Source organism: Dreissena polymorpha, chromosome 1 (assembly GCF_020536995.1).
Source record: "Dreissena polymorpha isolate Duluth1 chromosome 1, UMN_Dpol_1.0, whole genome shotgun sequence".
Lineage (NCBI taxonomy): Eukaryota > Metazoa > Mollusca > Bivalvia > Myida > Dreissenidae > Dreissena > Dreissena polymorpha.
Window position 1 is genome coordinate 173,914,150 of NC_068355.1, and position 9,723 is coordinate 173,923,872.

At 35.5% G+C, this 9,723-nt stretch overlaps 1 protein-coding gene across 1 annotated transcript; it reads right to left on the reverse strand.

Annotated features, from left to right (window-relative positions):
* Positions 1 to 839: 839 nt before the first annotated feature.
* On the reverse strand, positions 840 to 4,969 carry LOC127861946 (uncharacterized). The gene is made up of 2 exons (XM_052400717.1): positions 4,646 to 4,969; positions 840 to 3,233 (listed from the first exon to the last, which is right to left on the reverse strand). The coding sequence occupies exon 2, from the start codon at positions 3,016 to 3,018 to the stop codon at positions 1,651 to 1,653; it is 1,368 nt and encodes a 455-aa protein (XP_052256677.1). The 5' UTR covers positions 3,019 to 3,233; positions 4,646 to 4,969; the 3' UTR covers positions 840 to 1,650.
* Positions 4,970 to 9,723: the final 4,754 nt, after the last annotated feature.

The window sequence follows — 9,723 nt, forward strand, 5'->3', positions numbered from 1 at the left end:
GCACTTTGTCCGCTCGAGTGGATAAGCGTAATGGGAATGCCTTAAACAAATCTAGAACCAAGGCCAAGGCAACCACTTAATAATATCAAAGTATACAACACAAAAATCACTAAAAGTACCATGTTGGACATCATTAATTGAAGAGCAACCTCCTTTTAGGGGAAACCAAATTATTATGAGACTTTGTTTACTGCAAACTTAAGGCGTAGGTAGGTAAATGTTACAAATAAACTTTAAATAAAATAATTCTGGAACAAGTTTTGTGCAGCAGCATTGTTTTCTGATTATATTGCTGAGTTTGAGTTGTTGAGTCCTTTGAAATACAAGTGATGGGTGTTATGCAGTTTCTACTTGTTAATCTATATAATGAAATCTTCACTCAACCTCAGAACATGTGAGTTCCTTAGGTTCCCGGCAAGCAACTCGTGGCCTATGGCACCTTCTAGTTACGATGTAACCAAGTATTGCTGTAAAAGCTTTTGGTCTAAACAAGACGTAGACTTTTCCCCACAAATCCATAGCAAATATTAATGAAAAAAAATGTTTATATTTATACTGTACATGCCGGTGTATAAATTATGCATGAAACAAAAGCATACATAGACGGGGTCTGCGGACGTTTAGGATCCAAACAAAACCCATCGGATGCTGTAATTCCATAATTGAAACCATGTTTATTTCTCTACAATATTAAATAAAATAAAAACCAATTCAACGGACCAGGGGTGATATTCCCGAAACATCTGAAGTCATTTCTTAAATAATTTCACTGAAGTACAAAATTACAATGTTTTGTATTTCTTTACTAGATAAGGAATCACATGTTCATTTTGGCATTGACATAATGATGTTATTTTGTTGTAATTATTGATGCCAAACTATTGCAATAGGAAATCAAACACTGAAGAAAATTTCCCAATTTAAGGACAGGAATAAAATTTAACTTAAGATGCTTCTGGAATACGACCCCTGGAAAGAAATTGTTGAACAAAATGCCTGTAATTATAAGATGCACAGAAATGATGTGCAGCTGCCGCGTGTGTGTTTCAATGTCAAAGTCCTTCCACGCACAAGGCTGAATCAATTAAGTACTCCAGACAATTGCGATTGCAGATGATCGATTAGTTCCCGAGTAATACAGAAAAGAAACATCAAGGTAATTGGGAGGTAACCCAGACTGCCATGTTTGAGGGGAGATCACTGTGATGAGTCTGTACAATTGATTTTATTAACATCGTTTACCAAACTTCTGTAAATTATAGAAAATTGCGGATTGGCACTATACAAAATAAATCTCACACACAAACGAGTACAAATGGACCATAATTCACAAATGGTTATTATTCATAATCATTGAATGACATGATAAAATACCTTGGTCACTTGAATACGAATAGAAAATAGGTCACCTCGACGCTCCATAAAACGTTCTTTTTATAAAAGCAACATCAGCACACAAAACACCATGGTTCGCAGGACAAAATGAGATTCTTAGAGAGACTTGCCAATACTAACAAATCTCAAGGAGACGAAGCAACTAGGCATTGCGTCAACATGGTTGTTAGGAATTTGTTCTTTTCATATGTAACACTAGTTCTGTTTCATAAATCAGTTAAATATAATCAAAAGATACACAAAACGCGTTATCGTTCAATAGAATTTCCCAATGCCAATCATACTCTTTCTTGCGGGTTTAATCCTATTTACATTTGCAGTGGAGTTGGGTGTCGCTTTTTGTTGCCCTGCTTTTGGCTGTGCTTGTTTGTACACTGAGAAATCGTTATTTGATCGCGGCGTAAAATTCTTTCGTGGCGTTCCTTTTATAAAGTCAGTAGACCTATCATTGTTCGAATCCGAGTGCCCGCTTTGCTCAAGCGCTGGTCGAACCCTTGCAAAGTTATTGTACATTCCCGTGTCAATTATGTCCTTATCCCCAACTAGTTTTTCAAACCACTCCCTGTCCGCCATTGCGTCCTCCACCTGTCGCTTGCTGTTTACTTGTTCACGTGAGGTAAAGGCTTTCCTACTATTGCCTCGGTGGGAACGGTCCGTTCTGTTTCCAGAAATATAATCCAAGATCGATACATTATCTAACGATAAATGACTAGTATGACCGATATTTAGTTTTAGGTCTGGCAATTGACTACTTCCGGAGGAGAAAGAGGGTATAGGCGAGATCGTGTGGTCTCGCTCAATGTTTGTTATTTCTATTTTTTGAATTACTGTCGGCTCCTCCTCTTCTTCGCCTGATGGAACATCTGGATCCGATAAATCTATGTCCGTTTCAGGCGAACTAGAATTTTCATATACATTTCGTTTGTTATCTTCTGCCGTTCTTGATTTTGGGGAGAATTTTACATTTTTCCTGCCGCTTGACGGCGTTTTTCCCGTTCTCAATATTGAAGACCGCTGCTTTGCAGCAGCATTTCTTTCACGCACTGTTCTCTTTCTTTTCTCTTTACGCTTCTGCTGATCCCCTCTGTGGTTAGTATAAGTCATTGTTCCCGCGTTTTGTTTTCGAACCACTGTTTCAAATTCAAAACCTGGGTCCTCAATGTCACTGTCGTCTTCAAAGTCATCCGAATATCCATCCTCATTGATTTTCATGGGCGAGCAACCTTTGTGTCTCTGATCACTGTTAAAAATGTCGTCTGCATCCTCGTCACCGGAAGTGGATTCAAATATTTTCGCGCTCTGTGACGTCAGGTTTGGAAATATAATCTTAAGTCCTTGACTGAATCTGTTGCTTAAATCCGCCTGCACACCAACACTAACCTTTTCAACTGTACCCGTGTGCACACGATATGGTATATCGGGTAGCGAGGCGAGTTGGGAACGAAAAGCGCCACGATTTAGTTTTTGGAAGTTCCACAGTTTCTGTCTTTGAAGCAGATTAGAGTCCTTTGGGTTGTCAATGAGCACCTTCTTGTATCGAGACCAGCTTCGTTCCGGGGGTTCCCTGGCAGCGACCGACACTTGAATGCCACTGCTCAAGGGCGGGAAACTAACCTTATGCATTGTTACATGTGGCAGACGCTAAATATTACGAACATAGTTAATCGATTCATTTTATTTCATTGGAACTTGCCACATTTCAAATCCGATAATCGTACTTCACTTTATTTACCTAATGAATTGACACATCCAGGTAGTATTTAATTCATTTAATCCGTTTAGTAATCCTGCTGAGTGCAATGTTCTATAGGTTAACCTTATTCGGCCCAGTTGAAAATCTGCAAAGGAACAGAGATAATTTCGTTATACAAAGTTTTAATTAATTTACCAGGATTAGTGCTAATCCTATTATGGGCTATATAATCCAGAAATATACATGAATCACTTTAACGTTCAATATTTCTTATCACAATAGATCAATATACTATCATAACTATTTGGAACGTACAGTTTGATTATGACTGGAATAAAATGTTAGGTTTACAATAATTCGCGTGATGATTATTACTTTCTAACAGGCCTATGCTAGTCAATGACATTAACATATGTAATTCATGCAGTGGTATAGATTTAAAATGACAAACTTTAATGAAACTTGGAGAAAACGCTTAACCGGTATTGAAAAATAACTCCTTGTCAAGATGCGAATTGAATAAACGTTTAATTAAACGCGCACCATTATTGGCATATTAAATAGACATATTAACTTGTACTTGTTCATATACATATAGTTACAAAACAAACAGCAGCAACATCACTACGAACAACGGCGTTAACAACGTAACCTTATCAGCTGGGTCATGCGAAAATGGTTCTTATGTCATATGCGGCCAGCAAAGATACGCTGCCCGCTATAGTCACGCGAAGTGCGCTGGTCCAATTAACTTTACACAGGATCTCGTCCCTTTGATGTTACACTGTGTAAAGTACTATTTCAATTGGATTGATTAGCCGTACGATATTGATAGTCATAAATATCGCAGTTGGTATATAATACTGCCACAGAAATCAATCACTGACGGAAGCGATCAATCTTGGAGACCAAGTTAAAGAGGTATATGTGATGTTTTTTTTTGTTGACCTCTTAAGCGAAATTGCTTAACTGTTTTCTAGAAATAACTTCGTTTGGTTAATAAACAGCAATTCAAACTTAGTTCTAAAGGAATATGGTTGCGTACTTTTTTATTAACGTTTAATTTTATAAGTTAAGAGGATTTTTTTCTGTGGGTGGTTTAGAGCTTTTAATGGCATTGGTACTTATTTTGATTACTACAGTGATGCTATTTATACTTGGAATAATAATGAGGATGATAATATTGCTAAACAAGCACACGCAAGCTTCATTATTTGTATTATTATATCCAATATTAGAGTACACAATTTATTTATTTTTATTATTATGCCGATTTCCGCTTGCTGAACAAGCCTAGAAGAAGAATAGGTTGTTGAATAACAGCATCATCTTCATTATTATCGTAATCTTCAACCACGTCCTTATAAATACACTCCTTCGACGGTGACGTAACAGTCCCGCATAAGTAATGACAATATGTTAGCCTGTTGCATCGACTCATGGGATTTTCAGCACATTTTTATACATTATACATATCGGGTTTCCGGGAGTGTTATTATGGTATTGCAGTTACCTACAACGCCACAAGTCCATAAGAGATAATTTTCAAAACAATACCTTTTGTCGGATTGAGCTAATTATCCAGCACATTTATTCGAATCTTTCGTTATGTTATTACATCAGCGTAATTACATCAGGGTACACACTATGTCCGCTTGTATAAAATTAATCACAATATATTTTGTGAAATCACTTATTTCATGGTAGACGATGTATTTCTGTCTGGCGCCTCAGATAATAATTTAGCGCCAACATAACATTTGTTTATGTTAATAATACTCCTAAATGCGCGTGAATAGAAAAAAAGCTGCAACCATTACTCATAACTTTATTTTCTCGCATTTTTGGACGCAATCTTCATCAAGAAATCGGCTACTCTAATTAACAATTGCTGAATGGTGAGTAACACCCCGTACTTCATGTAGGTGATTTAACGCTGATAGCAATGTTTCAAAAGCCAAGTTTACAGTTTTTATCAGTTTTGGCTCAGTCTTGATATTCAGGTGTGATTGGATTTGGGAACAATTCAATTGAATATATGCGTGCATTTGACGCAAGATCAGATCGGAAGTAGGTCTCAACTAAGGGCGATTAAATCACGCATTCAAACAATTAGCAATCACCAAGCTTTTTCTGTTTATTTCAGGGAAAGAGGCATTCTATGCAATAGAAGAACAAGTATAATATGTTATATCATTATCTGTCAGTGTTTCGCTATGTGTAAATCCCATTATATGAATTCCTTAACCCATCATCTTACATTTCCTATTATTTTATTGCAAGCGCGATTATCACATCATCATGTCCCGCTTTTTTAATGATCTTTGAAGTTTTATTTCTTTATTTTTTTAAATGTTTGCTCCGTGTATTTCTCATTAATCAATGACAACAGTATCATAACTAATCACTTCTTCCCATGGGTAGTCGACTCATCACGTTCACCGTCTATATAATTTAAAGCATACTAGTATATAAACGTATATTTTTTCGTGGTTTTGTTGGCGATGGTCAACTTTCTTGCTGGTCGAAATTACAAAATTGAAAGTAAATAGAGTCACTTAGTAATTCGAAAAGTAAAGGATCTAATTCTCAAAAGGTTATATCACTGAATGGTGTCATCTCCTGTATAAATGGGGATATATCTTTAGAGTTTCTTTGAAACTTATACATGTACAACATGGTTGCTAAGTATGTATGTCTTGTTGCGATAAACGTTAATTTCAGTATTTATTAAAATGAATAAAATGCTTAAAGCGGGACAAATAAAAGCAGTAGTTAAACCGCTAGGAATCAATATATAATTGGGCCGTGCTCTGTGAAAAAGGGGTTTGATGCATTTGCGTAAAGTGTCGTTCCAGATAAGCCTGTGCAGTACGCACATACTAATCTGGGATGACACTTTTCGCCTTAACTAGATTTTTGCTAAGAAGAGACTTTCTTTAAACGAAAAATTCCATAAAAGCGAAAATTTTCGCCCCTGATTAGCCTGTGCGAACCGCACAGGCTTATCTGGGACGGCACTTCAAGCACATGCATTAAACCCCCTTTTCAAAGAGCTTGGTACATATATATTTTATCAGGATATTTTCTTGTAAAGATGGTGGTTTCCTCCATATATCTTTAAGTTAAAAAGACTCCAACAACTCAATTACATCTTAAGATGTAATATGTGTTCATATCTAACGATGATACATTTTTTTTCGGTTACAGCATCTGAACTATTTTCATTATGATTGAGTGAATAAATGTTGCACATAGGACGTTAATAATGTTGACTTGGTGACCTTGTTTTTTAATGCATGATTCAATCCACAGATTCAAACTTGGCCGAGATAATTCCAACAATTCTGACCGAATTTTATATAGATCGAATCATGCATCAGGTCTTTAAATCGATTAAAAAACAGTCAACCAATGGAAACACCGCTTTCTTAGCATTGTCATATATGCAAAGATTTTATGCGGAGTATTTCGTTTATAACGCTCTTTTTCAGTTATACGTAAAGATATTTTTTAAATGATTAGATTTTTATTTAAGCACCGCACCAACACTGCAAAGTACGCTAATGTTTATATGGTTCAGCCTATTAAAATCGTGCTGACTACATGGCCGTATACAACCTTTTCACCACAGAGTTTATATGTTAAGCAGTGTGCTCGGGCAATGGTTTTAAACCGAGTTCCCGAGGGTAAACAACTCCATAACGTGGCAGGTCTTTAGAGTTTTTTTATTAGATTTAATATGGGTCACAGTTTCCTGACGCAATTTATCTAGATTCGAACTCGGCCTTGATATTATTTGAAAGGTTTCCATTTTTTTTGTCTTAGCTCATTTCCATGTTTCTGAGTACTTTAATATGGGTCGTTATAAGAAAAATATGTTGGCTAAGTATCAATTAAAGATTGAGTCACAAATGTGGACTTAGTGTGGTAACACGATTTTTCATCTCAACATGGTGACCCAAATTCTATCTCTATAACCCCAATATATTCTTGCAAAGTTTTATAAAGATTGGTTGACAAATGTGGCCTCTGGAGTTGGAATGATTTAAAATGTAACTCAACGATGCTCTTATTTAAAGCAATATTATGTATGTGTTGTATTATATTATGTTTTATTTACTTTGAACTAACGTTGATGTACTGTCATCTTAATTTCACGAAGTCAATGTTTAAACAGGACCTCTGGATTACTGCACTGATAGCTATGTTACCATTTGTAGCAGGTAATTGTCATGTGTCACTTTCAGACTATCGGTACCGTTCACAAAGTCCTATGATCACAATATATAACCATTTCATAAATAATAAGGCAAAGGTTGGCGGCCAAGTCTCACGGAATCTCGTTTCTGATTAATCATTGTGGTGATTGCTCAACTTGGGAATGTTAAACTCGTTTATTTATTGTTTCATGTTATGGTGCATACTTCAGATAATATGTTTCTGTAGTATCGTTGCGTAGTTTACCGTTTAAAACTTAGAATCGGCGAGCCTTTCCTAAGCAAAGACCGTTACACGTATAACAATGTTTGAAATATTCTACTGTGATTTCGATATATACTGGATATCTTCAGCAGATGAATATTTTTGATACAAACGAATACTAAACTTTGTTAACGTGTTCCCGGTTTAAATTTTAAAGAAAAAAGTATTTAGAAAACGTCTTGTCGTTATTTTGAAATAAGCGAGCGCATTCGCAATAAATAACATGTGTTCCATCCAGAGTTAAATACATGTACACAGCAATTTTTTCAAATTCAGATAATATTGCAAACAACTTTTTTCTTATTATTATTTACAAAAATTTATTACTGACTTCTCAGAGAATAACAAATCCGCAAAGGCTAATCCGGGACGACACTTTCCGCTTTTATGACATTTTTCGTTAAAAATGAAGTCTCTTAAAAGCAAAAATCCAATCTGGGACGACATTTTAGGCACATGCATTATGCCCAGTTTTCTCAGAACACGACTCATATGTATTTGAAGTGTACACGGGCTCCCAGAAGGTGGTATAAGAGTATGCTTTAACATAAAAAATGCCTCTCATAATTTCTTCACTTCACCTTTTTAGCTTTTAAACACTTAAATTGTTAGTGGTCTCTATGACATTTTCATAAACATAGCATGTATACGTGTTTTGACCGATACTTTTTTGTTTTGCAAAACCTTACAAGTCCCATGGGTCCTAGGAGCGCTATAGCTAAAATTCCCTTTGATGAGGCATCCGCACTTTTCATTCCAAAATGGTTTAATTACCTTAACAATGAATTCAGCACCTTCTTTATGACATCTTTACCACACGTCATTATCAAACGTTCCTGAAAAAGCCATTGTTTGTATATAAAAGCATCTGGTTGACACATGCGTTTCTCCGCATTTTCATTTTCGATTGCCTTTTTCCAGTTGACTTAAGTCAGTTCCAGCTTGCAAGTCTACGGGTAAATTTTCAATTTCAATACTTTTTTTTAGCTATCGTTTTTATGATGTTGGCACGAAAAATTTAAGTCGTACGTTTTCTTTCATTTTCTGTTTTAACAATTCTCCACTTAATGAAACACTATTTTCTATCACTATATATAGTTCAGTTTATTTGTAGTGAAATTCCGTGTAAATAACGTATTTTCAAAACAAACTCCATTAATAATAAATTCATTGTTTAAGATTCTTTTAGTTTGCACTCACCTTTGATATTTAGTGCTGCTATTCATTTGACAAATCGTATGATGTTGTCTTTTTTTTAAAATAAATAATACATAATGTAGTTGTCCGTTTTTAAATAAGAAATTTTTGAGCGACGGGGGATGATTTGAACAAACTTTGTAAACAACCACTACATGATATTACACACCATATAGTATACCGGTTAAGAAATATAAGCCTAAATACATTTGGTTAACCATCCCTTGGGTGTGGTCAGTTTTGAGTAGAGGAACACAATATGATGTAACACATCAAACATTTTTATTTATGAGTGGTTATAAATCTCCCGACGTGAACATGGGCAGTTGTGACCCAATAGGGAATGAATTCAACAATTTTTGTTCAAGACGTATTTCCAAATTTTCACAAGATATAACCCCTGACCACTGTGTTTTCCTTTGTTTTAATCTCCAGAGAACACCATGTGCAGCGGACGGGCACTTTATAAAAAACTTTGAAAGAATGTGACCCAATCATAATGTATTTGAAGTTGTGAATAAATCTACTAAGCAATTAAGACGGAGAGGTCGTTTGAATATCAACTTTATGGACGTCACACGGCGGACATCCCACAGCAGAAAGGCAATAACAACAAATCACTCTGAGCAATGTTATGTTCACCATTGAAAAACTCACACGTCGATTCTGTTAGCTTAGGTGAGCTTAATATGCATGTATGTGCTTACATTGTTTATTCATTGACCAGTTGCTGCAGAGACATTGCGTGTAAAAGTGAAGAGGTGAGATCTATAAGTTATGCAATTTCCGTTTGTTAATCGCATTGTTAATGAGCTCGAACATTTGTATTTCAGAAATAAGTCAAATCAAAACTGACTTTCATTTGATCGAAAAGTTTACGAAATGAATATTATAGTCTGTCAGTACGCAATTCTTATATGTAGTGTGAAAGATGTTAATAGGTTAAAAAGCAC

Coding starts and splice junctions, on each gene's coding strand:
- LOC127861946 (XM_052400717.1), bottom strand. CDS start 3,018: ATGCATAAGGTTAGTTTCCCGCCCTTGAGCAGTGGCATTCAAGTGTCG.